Below are 20,541 nucleotides of genomic sequence, written 5' to 3' on the forward strand. Positions count from 1 at the left end.
AAAGAAATCTGATAAAATGGGTAATTAAGTAAGGTTTGAAAGAACAAATTTGTTTTGTCACCTTAAAACGACAGGTGATGAATACAATTTTGCTGATTTATTGAATGTCGATGAAGGTACTTGAAGAGTTTATAATCCATTTATGGCCACTTAGACATCATATTGATGTGGTTTCCATTACACTCTAAATCTTAACAGTCATTGGAGATCTCAGGAAAGGTTTTTTTTTTAAATTGATGTTTTGAATTTAAAAAGTTTGGATAATTAGGAACATGAGAACTGATTAGTTTTGACTTTGTAAGTAGACGGAATTTAAACCAGAATTGGTAGTGTCACACTCTTGAGTGGATATCAGAATTCTGAAGCTAATTGAAGAATGTTTAAAGAATAAAATGAAATATATGAAATTTTCCAATAAAATACATTATTTAAGAACTAATGATTTATGAAGTATTAAAAGTCATCAAGGATTCTATAGAAGTTTCAAACAAGAGTGTGACACTGTGTATTGGATAACCGTTGTTTAAGCTTCTTTACTAAATCCTAAATAGAAAGTTCTAAATACATGTATTTCATATTTGATAAGCAATTAAAATAATACTGCAAATGCAAAAATGTTTATGCATTTATTATATAACAACTGTTGAATAAGGTAATAAAATTAAAGATTGATTGGTGCGATATCAGGAAATGCAGCGTAGAAAGAAAGTACCAAAAATTTGAAATGAGAGTACATATGTACTGACTTTTGTGAAACCTATTTTTGCAATAATGAAAACATCGAAAAATTTTCTGAATGTATACGGATCATTGTGTCAGTTTACTATAGAACAACAACTGTTTCATGCTCTCATTTGAATACAGTCAACTTGGAGCACTGGTGCAACTTTTAGCTTAATCAATTAATTAATCAGTAAATATAAGTAGAACAGATAAGGTCAAAGTGACCTACATATTTAAATTTGTTTCTTCCTATAGTCCAGTAAGAGTATTTATTATAATTGACCTACATAATAGAATTCCTGTTTTTTACGATTTAGTAATGATAACTATATATTATTGAAACTGCAATTATTTATACATATAATCATCAAATTATATACTGATAGATAAAATTAAAACTATTCCAAGATAAGATAATTTTCCCCTAATGAGTACCATTGATGCCCAATGATTAACAGATAATATTATACAGAAAATTATAAAAGATTGCTTCCTGTGTAAATCAATATTCTATCCATTTGTAAGTAGCTCCTACAAATTGCTTTATTGGTGAAATCCATTTGACTGTCAGTTTCTGTTAGATTTGTGTAATTACTCACAAATACAATTGTTTTGGTAAGGAGGAAAAAACTGTAAACAAACATGGTGAAATATAGTCAGAAATTTCCATTAGATTTTTGGCAATACTAAACTGACTTCATAGTTTTGTAGCAAAAACACAACTTTGATTATCGAAAAAGGCAACATCTTAAATATGAAAAAGAATTAAAAATTTATAAACATTTACATGCTTTAGATAACATCTTAATGATTGAGAAAGAAAAAAAATGTCTGCCATGTAGTTGTGAAGAAAAATAAAGAAACTGAAGAAGGCCAATGGGTGAAACGTCTTAATGATTGGTTTAATACTACCATGATGCTTTAAATGTGTTAAATTATTTATGTTTTATTTTAAGACAAATACATACATATATATTTTCAAAACAGACTTCTGTGACATTCTTTAGTCATTTTCTGTTTCAAAATCACTTTTGAATCTTACACTCTGACAGCGCAGGCTAACATTTAAGAAGACAGTCAGTATTTGTTGTGACCAGTTATTTTGATACATGAAATTATAGAAAGTTACTATTTTATTTACTAGTGTCATCCAACCTTTATATTGTTACTTATCAATACATTTATATTTATTGCAGTCTTTTCACACACCTTGTTTTGGAGACGACGATTTTGATATAACAAGTTTAAGTTTGCCGTCAGGCACATTGGACAATTTATCTCACATTCAACCAACGATAACAGACTCTCACATTGACCCAGCCACTCTTCATTCACATCATAGACTTAACTATAATAACTCTATCATGAGCTCACCTAATAATAATTCTAATGGATCTAATATGGCGCCACAGTTTCCGCCAGAAAATATGGAGATGCCCGATATCTCAATGTCAAACAGTTTGATAGCAGCTAATGGGATGATGATGGCGCCACCTGTACAGGACGGATGTGTTACAACATCAAGTTTTTATTCAAAGAATGCTTTAAATAATAAAAATTCTCCGCGGAGGGAGAGCAGTGAAGAAAGTAGTGATGACTCTCTTCCTTTAGCACAGGTTAGTTTGATGTCTGTTATAGTGTTTTAAAAAATATTTATCCAGCTTAGATAGAAAGTTTTTCCAACAAAAAAATTATCAGCAATACAAATGTTACAAAAAAGAGATTATAGTCCTCAATTATATTCTTGTCTACAATGAAGGAGAGTGGCCATTGCTGACAATGCTCAGTTACAAAGGCTCTTGTCAAAGTCGAGCACCAGTAGTTAGATTCATATTGTAATGTGCATTGTATGCAGCAGAATTAATGGCTTCTATTTTTGATACTGGCATTGCAACTTTATTATAAATTGTAGTAATCAATATTTGTATATTTTATTTATAAGAAATGCTAATTTATATAAAGAAAGGTTGAAGGCAAACAGTATAATAAAGAAAAACATAATGTATGAAAAAACAAAGATTGTGTGTACATTTTATTTTCTTTCTGATAAAGATTGAAATGAATGAGAATGCCTGTTGTCTTTTGAAAACAATAAAATCAAAGATTGAAGTCACTAAAATGTCTATGAATTTTGACTGATCAATGGCTGAACGGTCTCCCAATCCAAGCTTTAGGAAGACTGTCATAACAGGAAATTTGATTTACATTACAAGAAAAAGGGGACATTGAATGGACTTTCACAGGAAAGAAAGAAGTTTTAACTCAAAAAAGGATATTTTACTACTGACAAATCTTAACAATTTATTGAAACATTTATAATATTTCATATATTAGACAATTTTGTATTTATCTTAACAACCCTGCATACCCTATGTATTCAAAACAGAGATTATATTGTACAAGGTTTAGGAAGTCCATTCTCCTAATTATTTATATTATATATTAGTATTTAGTTCATATAATTGATAATTTTAAGAGAAAGGTTAACACCCTAATTGAATCAGGAAATGTTAAAACATGTTAATTAAACGTGTAAAATTTCGTATTCTTCTACATGTTCTAGCTTGCTTTCATGAAGAGACAAGCAGCGGCAGCAGCAGCGGTAGAGGAAGCTCAAAAACAAAAGAAAACGAGGAAACCAAAAGTGACAAAGAAAAAGAAGAAGAAAGATCCAAATGAACCACAAAAGTAAGTACTCTTTTTTTAATGGTAATTGACTCAATAAGGGTATTCTGATAGTGCTCAATAATGAGTTTCATAAATGTTAAAAAAAAAAAGGTTAACAGCAAAAAAAACCAAACACATATACCCGTAATCATTTATATCAGATATATTTTTACATCACTTACTTTTTGTATGTCTGTACTTTTCTATTGTTTAATACAGCAGGTAAAGAATAAAGAAGGATAATTTATTGCCATTTATAAAACAAAAGAATGTTTATATGTCAAAGGTAATTATTGTTATGACCATATTTCAGGCCTGTATCAGCCTATGCATTGTTTTTCCGAGACACACAGGCCGCCATCAAGGGACAGAACCCTAATGCTAGCTTTGGAGAGGTATCCAAGATTGTAGCTCAGATGTGGGATGGACTTGATCCAGACCATAAAAATGTAGGTATCTTAGTCAACTTGACTTTTCAATGCTTTTTAGCTCACCTGGCCCGAAGGGCCAAGTGAGCTTTTCTCATCACTTGGCGTCCGTCGTCGTTAACTTTTACAAAAATCTTCTCCTCTGAAACTGCTGGGCCAAATTAATCCAAACTTGGCCATAATCATCATTGGGGTATCTAGTTTAAAAATTGTGTCTGGTGACCCCGCCAACCAACCAAGATGGCCGCCACGGCTAAAAATAGAACATAGGGGTAAAATGCAGTTTTTGGCTTATAACTCAAAAACCAAAGCATTTAGAGCAAATCTGACGGGGGTAAAAATGTTCATCAGGTCAAGATCTAACTGCCCTGAAATTTTCAGATGAATCGGACAACCTGTTGTTGGGTTGCTGCCCCTGAATTGGTAATTTTAGGGAAATTTTGCTGTTTTTTGTTATTATCTTGAATATTATTATAGATAGAGATAAACTGTAAACAGCAATAATGTTCAGCAAAGTAAAATCTGCAAATAAGTCAACATAACCAAAATGGTCAGTTGACCACTTTAGGAGTTATTGTCCTTTATAGTCAATTTTTAACCATTTTTCGTAAATCTTGGTAATCTTTTACAAAAATCTTCTCCTCTGAAACTACCAGGCCAAATTTAAACAAACTTGTCCGCAATCATCATTGGGGTATCAAGTTTAAAAATTGTGTGGCGTGACCTGGCTAACCAACAAAGATGGCCGCCATGGCTAAAAATAGAACATAGGGGTAAAATGCAGTTTTTTGCTTATAACTCAAAAACCAAAGCATTTAGAGCAAATCTAACAGGGAGTAAAATTGATAATCAGGTCAAGATCTATTTGCCATGAAATTTTCAGATGGATTGGACAAACTGCTGTTATGTTGCTGCCCCTGAATTAGTCATTTTAAGGAAATTTTGCCGTTTTTTGTTATTATCTTGAATATTATTATAGATAGAGATAAACTGTAAATGGAAACAATGTACAGCAAAGTAACACCTAAAAATAAGTCAACATGACCTAAATGGTCAATTGACCCCATAAGGAGTTATTGCCCTTTATAGTCAATTTTTAACAATTTTCATAAAATTTGTAAATTTTAACTAACATTTTCCACTGAAGCTCTTAGGCCAAGTTCAATATAGATAGAATGATTGTAAGCAGCAATAATGTTCAGTAAAGTAAGATATATACAAACACATCACCATCACCAAAACACAATTTTGTCATGAATTCAAATGCGTCCTTTGTTTAATATTCACATAGACCAAGGTGAGCGACACAGGCTTTTTGGAGCCTCTAGTTTTTATAGGAGATCTGTACTGAAATATTTATACATAAATATAGTTTTAAAAAAAATTGTAAAAGGAAATGTTTCTGCCAATTAACCAATATGGCAACCATGCAAAATATAGACCAAAATATGGTGGTACCATTTATTGGATTTTTTTTTTTTTTTTCAAGAAAACTATAATACATAGAAAGAGAAATTGTTAGCATAACAAATAATGAGCAAAACAAAATAGTCGTTTGACTTCTTGAAGTAGTTATTGCCCATACATTTGAACATGTTATGGTTTAAGTGCTAAACCCAATGGAGCCCTATATTCATGTTTTTTGGAGGCCAAAAAAAATACCCACTGAGCATCTGTATAGAAAAATCCTCGGTCCATGGTATTCAAATTAAATCTGCTTTTCAAATGATAAAGTAAATATGATATTAGCTGTAATTGTACACATGAATTTTATTTCATACTATAAATAATTAATGAATAGTAGCGCTACTGTAGAAAATCAGAAAAATAATTTGCCTCTCTGGTAATGAATAAAAAATGAGAAAAACACAATATGGCATGTATTTAATCCATTATTTTTTCTGTTGACATTGTAAAATGGTTCATGGAAGATAGAATTGTTTTGACACGTCATTAACGATTTTGATTAATTCCTGAAAGATTTTTCGAGGCCAGTGACACTCATTTGTCACCAATTGGAATTTTATTTGCTGAAATGATTTTTAATATTACCAAAGATTACAGCATTGTCAGATGTGGAATTTTTATTTCTACGTCTATTGTTTAATTTCTCAGGGGAGATAATTTACAGTTCCTCAGTGTATGCTATATTTTATAATATTCTGTTACTATGTAATTTGGCAGTTGAAATGGCATTATTGATTTGCATCAGAAGTGAAAAATTAACAATTAATCAAATACTTAATCAATGAAATGTGTAATAAATTACACTTTTTTTCTCTTTTCATTTGGGAATAATGAAATTTAATCATGATTTACATCAATACATTACATTAGCTGTTAATGAAAAAAGGGAACATCTCAAAAACATAAAATATGTTGATTCTTGGGGAATATTTGCTTATGTTTGATTATTGTGAATCAGATTGTCGTGACGATGTTGTCACTATGATAAAATCATCTGTCACTCACTAGTTATAAAAGAATCAATAAAAATGGACAGTGGTCAAGAGATCACATAATTTGTCCAGACCTCACATTATTATATTTTTTTTGGAATACAATAAAAAAGTAGATTTTTGGAGGATGGATAAAAATAATAATGTGATGAGAAAATTTTTTAAAGCAAAATTTTATAACATTTTGGGTTCCTTATAGAAAAAAGTAGGAAAAATCTGTACACTGAACAGTTAAGAGAAAAATCATCACCAATAAGGAAACTACCTACCTCAAACAGAGAAGGGATGGTCTCACATGTAATTTTAAAATGCTCCATTACCTAATCTAACACATGATTTTTTATCCATCTTTACACACTTCAGAGTAAGGATCATTTTGTTTTTGTTTTGCCCTCAATAGAGGGAACTTTGCTTCAACACAGAAATACAATTGATTGATTGATTGTTTGTTGGTGCTAAGCTCAAACTTTATCCCTCTTTGCTATATCATAGTTGCTAGATTTTACCGAAGGAGGCCAGAGTACTAAGAGAGAATCATGACATTACACAGGAAAACTGTCAAACCTGGTCAATGAAGATCATAGTCCAATACAACATGCTACAAGTAATGTCCAGACTCCCAACCTGACAGGCTAGTGCTAAGAGAGAACCATGACTTTACGCAGGAAAACTGTCACCCCTGGTCAAATAAGATCATAGTCCAATAGCAATACAACATGCTACAAGTAATGTTCAGACTCCCAACCTGACAGGCTAGTGCTAAGAGAGAACCATGACTTTACACAGGAAAACTGTCAAACCTGGTCAATTAAAATCATAGTCCAATACAACATGCTACAAGTAATGTCCAGACTCCCAACCTTACAGGCTAGTGCTAAGAGAGAACCATGATTTTACACAGGAAAACTGTCAAACCTGGTCAATTAAAATCATAGTCCAATACAACATGCTACAAGTAATGTCCAGACTCCCAACCTGACAGACTAGTGCTAAGAGAGAACCATGACTTTACACAGGAAAACTGTCAAACCTGGTCAATTAAGATCATAGTCCAATACAACATGCTACAAGTAATGTCCAGACTCCCAACCTGATTGTTAACAGACTAGAACATGAACTACATAGACCAATTGCCACCGAGACCCCCAAGGGTAAAATAGACAAAAGCTTTATTAGAAGACAAACTGAATTCACTTCCTGGTCTGGATGATTAATTGTTTGTTCAATTCTTAAAACAACTAGTGGCAAATATTTAATACTTATTCAGGACAAAAACAAATTAACTAAAACACAGTAGGTGTTTTAGGAAGATTTAGTGGACAGGTAGATGAGCTATATTGGTTGCCTTGGGAAAACAATGGAATATTATGTAATTTTAGAACATTTCCTGTAAGATACCTAGGGGGCTCTGGAGGATTTATTGTTAGTTGTTTTTTTTACTGAAGATTAGAAAATGTGTTTTCTCCGTATATTGTCCGTCTTCAGACAGCACACACTTTTAGCTATTAAATTGGGTTTGGTCAGCTTAAACTTTTCTGTCTGATTTCTATTAAAAAAACTTGAATGTTGAATTTCTTAATTCAAACAAATTGCTTTTAACATGTGTGTTGGCATATATTATATTTGTATGCTTTTAACATTACACTTCTACTATTAAAAGGTGCTGTCAGAGATTCTTCCCCCTTTAACTTGACATTTGACTATGTTATCAGTCTTTGACACAGTTTTATTTCAGGGTCCTCGGTGGCTGAATGGTCTGATTAGTCCAACTACTTTGGCACTATCCTGTCAACACTTAAACATTTTCTAACAAAGTGTTTTGTTTTCTTCAGGCACTCTGGCTTAAAACAATAAAAGCTTACTGCCAAGAAATGTGTATTAGAAACTATTCAATCAATCAATGCGATATTTCATCACAATTATCTTTATAAATTAAATAAAAAATTGGGTGCTATTAAATTGAGTGTTGACAATTCAGTGCAGACCATACTGCAAGAATGCTTTATTAGGGTTGTAACATAACTCTATCCCACGAAGGTTCTATCAGGACAGAATATGGGCAATAAAATTCAACTTCACAATTAAGTTATTGAATTTTATACAGAAAATGGTGCAATTTCAAAATCTGCAATTGTTGTCAACATCTGTTTTCAACAAAATCGACTTCCTTTTTTTTTCTTCAATGCAGATGTTTTTTTATGATTAATGGTATGCAATAGTAATAGTTTTGTTAAAAGGGCAGATGTTTTTCTAAGAAAACATTACATATAAAGCTGTCATTTGAATACAAGTACCTTTTAATTTTATGCCATATCCTTAGTTAGGCTTTGTATAAAAATTTATTTTGATTTATTTAACTTTTGATATAAATTTATAAAGTTGTTTAAATATTTTTTCTATTTTTGGTGTTAAAACATTCTCTGCTGGTTTTTGAGTTATCTTTTAGAACTTTTAATTGATAATTGATTATTATCGGCTTGATTTATGATATATTTTTTTATCTTAAGTTAGGGAATGACCCAGTGGTTTAAGTAGTTACTACTGTAATCACTAGCTGGCCAACACTGATAGTTTTCCCATTGAAAGTCAGTGGTTAATTTTCACCAGACACTCCGGCTTCCTCCACCAATAAAAACTGGTCGCCATGAAATAGCCTAAAAGCAGTGCTTAAAAATGGCTTAAAACACCAAAAACTCAAATCAAAGTTTGTCTGAAGTTTGAAAAAAAAACAATATGCCACTTCTCCTGTCATTTGCAATTACTTTTATTTTTATTTTAGGTGTACAAGAAAAAGACAGAGACAGCTAAGAAAGATTATCTGAAGCAGTTGGCAGCCTACAGAGCTAGTTTAGTCTCACAGGTAAATTAATTAAATAATGATTCCAAACTACGGAAAGTTTGATCTGTAGTATACATGTTATAAGTATATACTCATTACTGTAAATTCAGAAATTATTGCGAGGTTTTTATAAATGTGAATAATGCTACTCCTTGATACAGTATTGCAAAAATTAAAAACATGCATTCTGATTTCTGCTATGTATATCTGTACAAAGCTTTTCCTAAAATCTCAATAATCAAACTCCCAATGTTGTTCATACTTGAAAAATCTCAATAATAATATATGCACACCGTAATTTCTGAACATTCAGTATATTAGATACAGTTGTTTCACTGTTTTGACTTGGACAGACTTACATCCCAAAAAGGATGACCAAAGTAAAAAAATATGAGAAATTACCCAATTAATGACTAAAAGATATAGTGTAGATGATTAAGATCAATACACAGCACATCTGCTCCTCAGACAATTTGTTTTGACCAGATTATTAAGAGAGATTTCTGGAGTAATGACGGGGAACTATGTTCATCTATTGTTCAAATACAAATTCTTATAGATATATGATGTTACTTTTAATCTAAACTGTTAATAATGGAATGTTAAAAGTATTAAAATTGTAATAAACAAACATAAAATTGTCAAAACAAGCATTTTTATGCTTTTAATATTTGGCAGGTGTGAGTTTTATGACTGTTTTGACTTTATTTCCTTGTAATTACAACCTTTTAACAATGAAATTACAGACTTCCTTACATGTCTGTTCAGTCCTTTGATTTTTAGGTGTTGAATTACGAAATCTGATCCTGTTCCTCGTATTATATAACCTATTGTTAATATTTTATGTGTCTTCAAGTATTGACTGAAAACATTTCAATAATAAAGTAATTTGTTATAATTTTAAAGATAAGATTTAAGTTATGATATTATTTATTTTTTTTAAAACATGGAATAATCACTTGAATGCAAAAATTCTGTATTTAAGGACAATTAAACACAGTAATACTCTTTGATGATGGGGAATTTAGACACATTTTAATTTTTCGTTAGCAAACAAGCTGTCTTGTATAAAAAAAAACAGAAGCTAGACTTAAATGTATATTAATAAATGTTGAGATTATAAACAATAATTAGAAATACATAAAGCTTTTTTTTTTTGGTATTAATATGGTGAATTTATGTGGAATCATTCAAATGGCACAATTAAGTTTTAAAAAGTATTCAGATTCACTAAAATAAGACCCTACAAAATTTAAGCAAAAAGACTAAGAAAAACTAAATTTTTTTATTTATACTTTTTTGTTTTTATATGTCGATTTTTAATGGAATTAAAGTTTCATCCCCTGTTTAGATAAAAAAAAAAAAAGAAAAAAAAGACTGTTTTAGATACTTTTTTACAGGTAGAGTTCAATATAAATTATTTATTTGATTTTTTTATGTCAATTTCTCCCTTTGATTATTTTGTAAGTAATACATTCCATGAAAACAATTATTCACAATGGCAAAGTATCGTATTTATTCAACTAGATTCTAGTAATTGGTCGTTTAAAACCAAGGACAGGCTACCATTGATTGCATATTACAAAAATCTTAATGATTTGTAATTAAATTTGTTGGGTTGTGTATTGTTATATTGAACAAAGGATGTTCATCTCCTTAATGAGGGAAAATGTTTCTATTTGATGTCGGCCATTCAAATCCAGGAACCGCTGGTCATTAAATCGTAATTTCAATCATTTGCCTCAAGCATCTCAAATCATCCACTATTGTACATATGATCATTAAAAAGTTTTAATAGAATGATTTGAATAAGATACATATTGATTGTTGAGAAAATTTTAGATTATTTAAAAAGAAAAAATGTGTTTTATTTTCTTAAGTCGAAAATTGGTCATTTTCATTACTATTGTTAGGGTAATTATTTTCGTCAATATAAGGACGGTTACTATTAATTACTTCTAGATGGTCTGCAATAAATACAATTTTCATGTAGGCTTATATGCTGAATTGTTCAAACTTTAGAAATCACGAAACCACTATTTTCCTTGAATCGACGAAAAATAGATATCCACCAAAATAAGTTGATCAATAGTAAACGATTCGAACAGTGAAGGTTATTTTTCAGTTGAAGCTTTTTATAGAGGAAACTCTTTATCAAATAACATGGATTAAGACAACCAATTATTACAAGGAGTTTTAAAAGCCATTGTGATTAAAGGAAATACAATATAGATTGAATATTGGAGAAACTATAAATGTAACTAAACATGCTAAACATTGAATTAACAATATATTTTCTATTCAATATCTTATTTTATTACTCAAGGTTATTTATATTTTCCTGAACCTGTACAACATTAACAGGTGCTCTTAGAACTAGAATTATGACAATCATTTGAGATACTTAAACCCTTTCAAAATTTGACCAGGAAAAATGAGATTAAAAAAGTGCAGCTTGCATCAACCATCTGACATTCGTGTTGTCATCTTTAGTGATAATTTTAAATGATTTTTTCAGTGCGTTTGTTATGCACAATGCATTTGTTGAGTTTGATGCAGTTTTTTTGTTTGTAAAAAGAAAAGGAAACTGCTGCAAGTCTCTAGAATTTCAAAATGATCTCATTACTATTCTAACATCCACTTCAATATGATGCAGTTATCAACAAAAACTATATGCAAATTATGTAATACCACAAAGAAACTGATCAAAATTTCTTTTACGATTGGCGCACAAGAAATAAAGGTAAATTTAAATATAAATAGAGAAAAATCATTCAGTTTGGCTCTATTTACCATCTGCTGGTGTTTAAAATCGACAGGTGCAAGTTTCGATCACTTTTGTTTCCAAATAAAAAATTAAGTTTGTCATTGTAATTTCTTTTCATCTTAAAAGTCCTTTAAAACAAGGTCTTACTTTAATTGCAATTTCCTATAAAAAAAAATGGATTTTAATTTTTGAATAATATATGTTGTTATAAATAATGCAAATCAAATGGAATTATTATTCTAAAATTGGACTTTTAAGTTTTATTATTGAATAAATGTATTTAAAAGTACAGAGAAACTGAAAAGAGTTCACCTGAAATTGAGTACACTGACAATAAGGATATCTATTGAACGACCAGTAGTTTACAATTTGTCTGTTTCTATTATATTTCCTATTATTCCATACATCTAACACAACATTGGAGCCCACACCTGATGGACATTTTCTATTACAACGGTTTTCTTTCAAAATAAAAAAATCTTACATATTTTTTTCATGTTGATTTACAATTGCTCTATGAAATTTGCTTTCAAAAGTAATCCTAGCCCAATTTTTATTGATTTTACATAATAATATTTTTTTTGTGATGATAATTTTTATGTTATTAACCAAAAAGATAATTGAATTGTCCATGTTTAACAGGAGGTGTCTCTTACCAGGCAACTTCTTAGGATTAGTCTGAAAAGACTCGTGTAGGTTCATAATGCTCTGACTTTAAAAGTCTTTTATAGTGTTTCTTTCATGGAGAAATCTGTTGAACCCCTGGCTATAGGGTGTAAAACTATCCTTATTGATTGTACACTGTACAGTATACATGTGTCTGTATTCTTTAAATTCTTTTGTCTTTTGTACTATGTTATTACATATAGTATTACGTAGTGAAAATAGTTCCATGTGGTACACAATTCTCCAAATTCTTGGAATTAAAACTGGTGGAATATTTTATGGCTTTTACATTCTTCATTAAAGATTTTTGTAAAGACATTTCGAATAAAGAATTGTGGCATCCCAAATTATTATAAATTTAATAAAAAGTTAATAAGATTCACAAAAAAATCTGATTTTATTTGACAGAGTTATAAACTTGACGAGATGTTTTTAAATGGTGTATTACTGTCAGTAAATACTGAATATGATCAAGTGTAGATCTAATTTATTGATAACAGGCAGACTGCAAATCATGTTTCAGGAAAAAAAAACTCATAAATAGCTGCACTCATTTACTCATACTTTGTAGGAATCCATGGCCCAGTAAAAACTATTTTTTTCCCTGTTATAGAGAATGACACAGCTTTGCAGATGATTTGATAACCAATCAGTAAAGTTAACAGATGTAGTTGGTGCAATCAATATTCATATGCAAATATGCAATTTTAGTTACGAAATGACTTTTTGTTTGCGATTTTATAATTTTTGTTTAAATGGCTTTTTGAATTAGAAATTTTAGAATAACAAACTAGTATTTGGTTGAGTGGATCCAGATTCAGGAAAACTCTCACAATATCTTCTTGTATTAGAAATTTATTAATTTCACTGGCTGCCCAGATATTTACATGTATAAATAATTAAGGAACTTAAATGTTTTATTAACCCCTTGTACATGTTGTATATTATAAGTACAGCAGACCATTCAAAGTTTAAATTATAATCCTTCCAAAACATTTATTTACCCCACCTCAGTAGGTCATAAGGTTCTTTTTAGGCCTAAAAAAACACTTCTAGGATCATGATGAGGATATAGTAGGAAGTCATAATTTAAAATATATCGTTAATAATCCGCCCTTAAGGGCATACGATACAGTTACAGGGGAGGTAATGACGTTGCTAACGTAAAATGTTATTTTCGCAACGTCAAACTGTCCCTTATCGTGAAAAGATGCTTTTTTCGACTGATTTTTATCATTCAAACTGATTTAATTTGAAAACAAGTTCATGGACCCCTATTTTTCAAAACGGCAAATTGTTTCATTTTGTAGTGAGATTATGCGACCCAAATTCTATAAAACTGTAAATAGAGGATTTTTCTTTATTTTGATAAACATGCAGCAAAAAATGACGCTTTTTCCTCAACTCATGAACATTTGATAAATATGAGTTATTTCTGAATAAAAAAACGCATATTTTTTTAGGATACTTACAAAATACAGAAATTAACGATTATTTAATCAAAAACAATTTGTGTTTATCCTTCATAACAAAAAAGTACTTTCGAAAAAGAAATTACGGCAACAAATCTGAATTTTGAGCAAATATACAAAATTTCTACCTCATTTTACTCAAAAAGTAGCACATGAAGGTATATTTTTTATTACATATTTGATTTAATCAGGTAAAAAATAGCCTATATGCAAATTTTCATGAACTTGTAAATACAGGATCAAAACTGTATCGTATGCCCTTAAATAGAAACACTGGTATCTTTGGTTAGTCTTTTTGCATTTTACATTTTTAACAAACTAGAATTATAAGTGATAGGATGTGTAAATAACTTTTTCTAAGTTATATGATATCTTTTTCAGAATGCATTAGAAGATTTGATGCCAGACAAGAGAAACTTAAGAAACATGTCTCCCATGCATCATATGTCACCAAAGAATCTGTCACCACAACATAATATGTCACCACAACATATGGGTGTGTCACCATCTCATTCATCCAATCATAGTAATAGTATGTCACCACCATGTGTTAATATGTCACCAAATCACATGAACATTTCACCACAGAATATGAATATGTCACCTCAACACATGAATATGTCACCACAACATGTGAACATGTCACCACCTCAGCATAACAACATGGCAACACAACAGCAACATCTTAATATGTCATCAGTTCCAATGGATGGAATGGGCATGATGAACATGAATAACATGGGAGGACAGAATAGTATTATGTACCAGTCAGCTCTACCTAAACTGGCTCCTAACATACAGCCAAGGTCTCCTGTGCTGGGAACACTTATGGTAAGTACCAGTCAGCTCTTCCTAAACTGGCTCCTAACATACAGCCAAGGTCTCCTGTGCTTGGGACACTCATGGTAAGTACAAGTAAGCTCTGCCTAAACTGGCTCCTAACATACAGCCATGGTCTCCTGTGCTGGGAACACTCATGGTAAGTACCAGTTAGCTTTGCCTAAACTGGCTCCAAATATACAGCCAAGGTCTCCTGTGCTGGGAACACTTATGGTAAGTACCAGTAAGCTCTGCCTAAACTGGCTCCCAACATACAGCCAAGGTCTCCTGTGCTGGGAACACTTATGGTAAGTACCAGTAAGCTTTACCTAAACTGGCTCCAAATATACAGCCAAGGTCTCCTATGCTGGGAACACTCATGGTAAGAGCCTGGTAAACTTTAAAAAGACTGACTAAGAAACAATTGCACTGCCCAGACAAATTCAGCTTATATCACTTGTTTGCAGAACTTTCAAAGGCTAGTCAGCTGTATCAGTATTAGTACGATGTAAGACATGGTAGATCTAACCACTTTTCTGGAGTTATACCCCTTTACAAAAGTAAAAATTGCAGAATTCTTCCTTTCCTTTCTTTAACTTAAGTTTGCCTCTACCAAATATTATGAAACTTATACACAATTCATATTACCACAAAACACAGATTAAGTGTGAAATTTGGTGGTGCTGTTTTTACCCTTATAGAGTTATACTCCTTTACGAATTGAAAAATTGCTGAATTCTTCGTTTCCTTTCTTTACTTTTAGTTTGCCTCTACCAAAAATTATGTGAAAAAAGTGAATACCCAGTACCTGTAAATGGAGATGGGGCTTTTTGTGAGACAGCAACCGAACAGCTCAAGCACTTACAGTAATAGAAATATGAATATGATCTTCACTTAAGTCGTTGAAATTTTGGAGGCCCCTAAAAAGGGGTCTTCAGATTGTTGATTATTTGAATATTCCTAAAAATCTGTGTTTTATATTTATTAACAGGAAGAAGCTAGTTTGGATACAAATATAATGGCGTCCATGTGTGTACGAAATGGTTGTATTAATAGAAGTATAGAGAATCCTGGGTGGGACAACGAATATTGCTCAACAGATTGTGTTGTAAGCCATTGTAGGTTAGTAGACTTTATATAGGATACATCAGTAAAAGCAAAATCACAAAAATACTGAACTTAGACGAAAATCAATTTGGAAAGTCCATAATCACATGGCAAAATCAAATAACAAAACACATCAAAATTGAATGCACAAGAACTCATATTCCTGACTTGGTACCAATCAAGTTGAAGTTTCTTCTGGTATCAATACAAACATATGCATTTTTCATCTGTCCATCATGGCCATGGTTTACAGGCCTACACAATATACAAACAAGACTGCTGCCTAAATATATACAATTGATATTCTGGAGAAAACTTGTACTGATATGTATTAGCATTGGCACAGTGCCATACATTAGAACATAGAACATACACAGTAACACTAACAAAATCATTTTTTTTTCCATGTTTAGTGGACCGTGAATTTGGGGTGAAAACTCTTAATTTGGCATAGAAATTTAAAAGATTATATCAGGGAACATGTGAACTAAGTTTCAAGTTGATTGGACTTCAACATCATAAAATAATTCCTTGACCAAAACTTTAATCAGAAGTGGGACAGATAGATGAACAAATGAACAGACAGACTCACAGACAGAAATACATTATAGCCAATGGGGCATAAAAATCTGGGGTCGGTTTCAACAACTCTCTTATGAAGTTACAACTACCATGACTACAGAACTACAAACCCTAATATTTTGTTGTGTTGTTGACTTCAAACAACTTCACGGAAAACACACAATTTTGATATTATATTATAATAATTTGTTATAACTCTTCCTTTGTGTTTCAGAGATGTATTCACTGCTTGGGTGTCCAACAGACAGGGAATGAATTTTGATTCCAAGGTCAAGTGAATGTCAACAGAAAAGAACATTTAGGATTTAAGATAAATATTTTTTGTACAATCATGTGAATATATCAAAGTTTCTTTAAAAAACAGATGATAATGTCATAAAAGAGGCAATGTAAAGGTTGCTTCTGCGTAATGCTTGCAGCATCTATTATGATTAACATTTTCTGCAGTACATGTATTGAAATCATGTGTCAATATATTCTTAAACAAAAAACTGTCAGTCGTAAAAACATATTTAAGAAAATGTAATTTATTGATATGCACATTGTTTCTGAAAGTCTACAACTAGTGAGCTTTGCTACCTATATTTTAAGTTCTGCTTCCTGTAGTGCTTTCAGCGTGGTGTTCTCCATTTAATTCTAGCTAAAAAAAAATGCCCATTATTTCAAACATTTAAATACAATTTTTCCATCTCCTCCTCCTCATGTCCTGTCACTGTTTATATTTATCAATAACTACTTGTGATCAATAGCTTGACAACTACTGAATATGTAGTTGTGTACCCATTATTTAAATCTTTGAGCCATGTTAATTTTTGGGTTTCCCATACATAATCATGGACTAGCCCATTTCTGTTTATATCTCCCAAACTTAATCAAATTTTTCTGCAGGGCTTGAAGTTGTGAACCTGCCTTTTTACTTTTGGATACAATTGACTTTTGGGGTTCCTTTAACAAAATATGGACTAAGCCATTTCTTTCATGTAAAATAAAAGTAAAAATAAGTAATGTTTCTGGTTAACTATTGTATATTTATAACTAATGAGGTCAGTCTGTTGTCTTTTGTTTACATAGATCTGGTTTGGCTATAGATAATATCTCAATGCATCAAAAGAAAATAATTTGACAAATATGAAACAATGAGAAAGGTTAACCATGTTGTCAAGGGGAGATAATTTGTTGTTTCTCCAAATAATTTGTTTAATGATTGTTAAGGGATTAATGTTTTGGTTGATATTTGTGAGTATTTATGAACAATTGTAATATAATGCAGTGCTACTGTACAAATATTGATGAGTTATGTAGATATAATGTTATTTATGATGTTAATTTTGCTTAAAATGAAGCTTTGACAGTATTACGTAGATGTGTAGTATTGCTTGTTCAATGTTTTACCAGAAGATATGGAGAAAACTTTTCATATAACTCTATTCTTGTGCATTAAAACATTTACAATTGTGGAAGGGAAACATTATTATATATTGAATTTTACAGAATTTGTTTTAATATTCGCAATAAGAATTTACAAGTTCAGAAAAACAAAATTTCTGAGTTACTTCCCTTTGTTTACTTTCAATTGAAACAACAATGCAATAACTTCTCCTTGTGGAAGAGTTAAGATAAAAGACTGTATGATAATTGTGCAATTGATATAAAACATTATTTTATTTTATTTTCCCCTTCATATTAATATTTAGGTTTTTTATTCAACCTCAACTGGCAAAATAAAGTAAAAATATTTTGCTAGCCATATGAACAAGTTTGTTTGTCATTGATATATCTCTTGGTAAAACATTGTTGTAAGATAGCAGTAATGTTGTTATAGTTCACTTATTTATCATATAAAAACACAGATATTCAGAAATTAAAAAAAGTAATTGTTTTGCTTTTCTGATTTGTTGTCTCACTTATTAAATCCATCAGGTTAAAAAAATCTCTGGGAAAAGGATACATCCATTTGGAAGCAAGGTTAAATTTGGAATAGAAGCTCCAAGTCAAACATTTGAAAATAAAAGAATTCAATTTTATTAAATTATTTTTGATATTTGAGTATATACTGAAAAAGGATTTGCAAAATTTTGTATGTGGTTTCTTTGAATTAACCCAAGGCATAGTATTTCACTTAACACTTATGTAGGTTTTCTGTTTTTGATCTTTATTTTGTTGTTTACAAAGTTTCAAACATGTTTTCTAAGTATTAATGTTATGTTAAAGATATAATAGTTGTTTCTGATTTCTATAAAATAAAAAAAAACTAGATTAAAATTCTAATTGATTTTCCAGTTTGAAGAAATTGCCATCATCTTGTCTTAACAATTTATAAATTTCATTTAATTTCCAATCTATTTCTAAGACAACAAACAGTATTAATTTAATTTATAAATACGACTGTTTCTCTTATTAACATGCTATAATGACTGTATATAATATTTACCAAATGAATAAAATTAGATCTGAGATGTATTGTGGAGGCACTGTCACAATGTGAATGTGTAAAATGTCTTCCGTCTTTACCAGTTTTTGATTGATTTCGAGGTACTCCAGGTCAGCATTATATTTTGTAAAGGACAAAATCAATTTTAATTTGGTAGGATTACGCTTGTATTTCTAGTACTCAAACCCTTCCCCTTTTCATATGAATAAGGGTATCCACCAAATGAACAGGTTTAGAAAATTCAGTTCACCAGTATATTTTATATTAAATAATCGTGCATTCCAATAGGAAATTAATATAAATTAAGAATGTATCAGCAAGCGAAGTAAGTAGGAAATGTCCTTGAAATTGGATATTTGTTCATTCAGATTGTGCATTATACATTCCTAGATTGATGTCAGATATGCCCAATAATTTGTTATTTGCTTGAGTCATAATAAATTTCCATTTCATGCTTTTTTCTCATCATGAAAGTAAATCAGAAATATTTGTCTAATTGAACCAATTTTTACATGTAGCAATGGCAGATAATGCATTTGATCATATTTGTATGTATTATATTTGAATTACAAAGATATTGATTAAATGACTTATACAAATTATTGTTGCTTTTGTTTTTTCGACCATTTTTATAAAGGGGATTTTTTTCTATCACTTCAGATGGTCAAAGATAGTTAAATATTTAGCTTACAGTCAGCTGGCATATGTTTTGTTCTTGAAGTTATGATGTACATTTCATTGAAAATAAAAGAGGGGTTGAATTTTTCTGGTGAGGGCTGTAAATTTAAAGCCAGTCAAGGTTGTTAAACACTTCCATCGAGAACTGACTACCAAATAAAGAAAGGCTGATTTGTGAAAATTTGCATAATGTGTATCATGCAGTTATTTTGTTGAAAACATGTAAACCATTTGTAGATTGTCATCTTTATTCATTTACATATAAAATCATCATTAAATATTCTATAAATGCAAGCTTTGTGTTTCTTTCTGATGAACTTATGGATTTGAAAATTAGCACGCTTTGTCTAGATCTAGATCTACATTTTTGTACCATTACAACAGTAAATGATGCAGATTACACTTAATCTTATGAGAGTTAATAAAACAGAAATCAGTTGTCTTTTGACATAAACTTTTGATAAAAATTGGTGACTTTTGAAAACAATATTATTCCCACATTATTATGTTATTGAAATCGATCTGCTGATTTCAGTAGCTTGGAAAATAACAGCTCACAAAATTGGAAAACTTCTGTAGCAGTTTTCAGAATATATATGGCATCAAATAAAAATGGTTCCCCATGAATTGATTTGCTGTAAAATCTCCCCTAGAGATACCAGGCTGATAAGTTGGTACGCAATACACACATTTTTTCTTCGTAAAACATTGTATTGGCACTTGTATCAAAACAAATATGAAGTTCAATAGTATTAAAAACCAAACTTTTTGAAAAGATGCAAAATACAGCTTAGACCATCTATGTTTGGTTAAAAAGACCCTGGTGGTTTGAGTTATTCAAAATGTATCAATTAGTTACAGGAAATTAGCATATCGTTGACATATAATTTCAACACAGAAGTA

The 20,541-nt window shown here is 30.6% G+C and overlaps 1 protein-coding gene across 6 annotated transcripts in view; it reads left to right on the forward strand.

Moving 5' to 3' along the window:
* LOC134722174 (TOX high mobility group box family member 4-like) overlaps positions 1–17,700 on the forward strand; it is a 44,323-nt gene extending 26,623 nt beyond the window's left edge. For all 6 annotated transcript variants that reach the window (XM_063585752.1, XM_063585753.1, XM_063585751.1 and 3 more), the window contains 7 exons: positions 1,920–2,339; positions 3,287–3,411; positions 3,704–3,839; positions 9,057–9,137; positions 14,403–14,852; positions 15,832–15,962; positions 16,744–17,700. In XM_063585752.1, coding sequence (XP_063441822.1) covers positions 1,920–2,339; positions 3,287–3,411; positions 3,704–3,839; positions 9,057–9,137; positions 14,403–14,852; positions 15,832–15,962; positions 16,744–16,807 — 1,407 coding nt within the window. In that variant the 3' untranslated portion in view covers positions 16,808–17,700. The remainder of the gene's footprint in view (positions 1–1,919; positions 2,340–3,286; positions 3,412–3,703; positions 3,840–9,056; positions 9,138–14,402; positions 14,853–15,831; positions 15,963–16,743) is intronic.
* The last annotated feature ends 2,841 nt before the right edge of the window (positions 17,701–20,541 follow it).

This window comes from Mytilus trossulus, chromosome 6 (assembly GCF_036588685.1).
Source record: "Mytilus trossulus isolate FHL-02 chromosome 6, PNRI_Mtr1.1.1.hap1, whole genome shotgun sequence".
Taxonomy (NCBI): Eukaryota; Metazoa; Mollusca; class Bivalvia; order Mytilida; family Mytilidae; genus Mytilus; species Mytilus trossulus.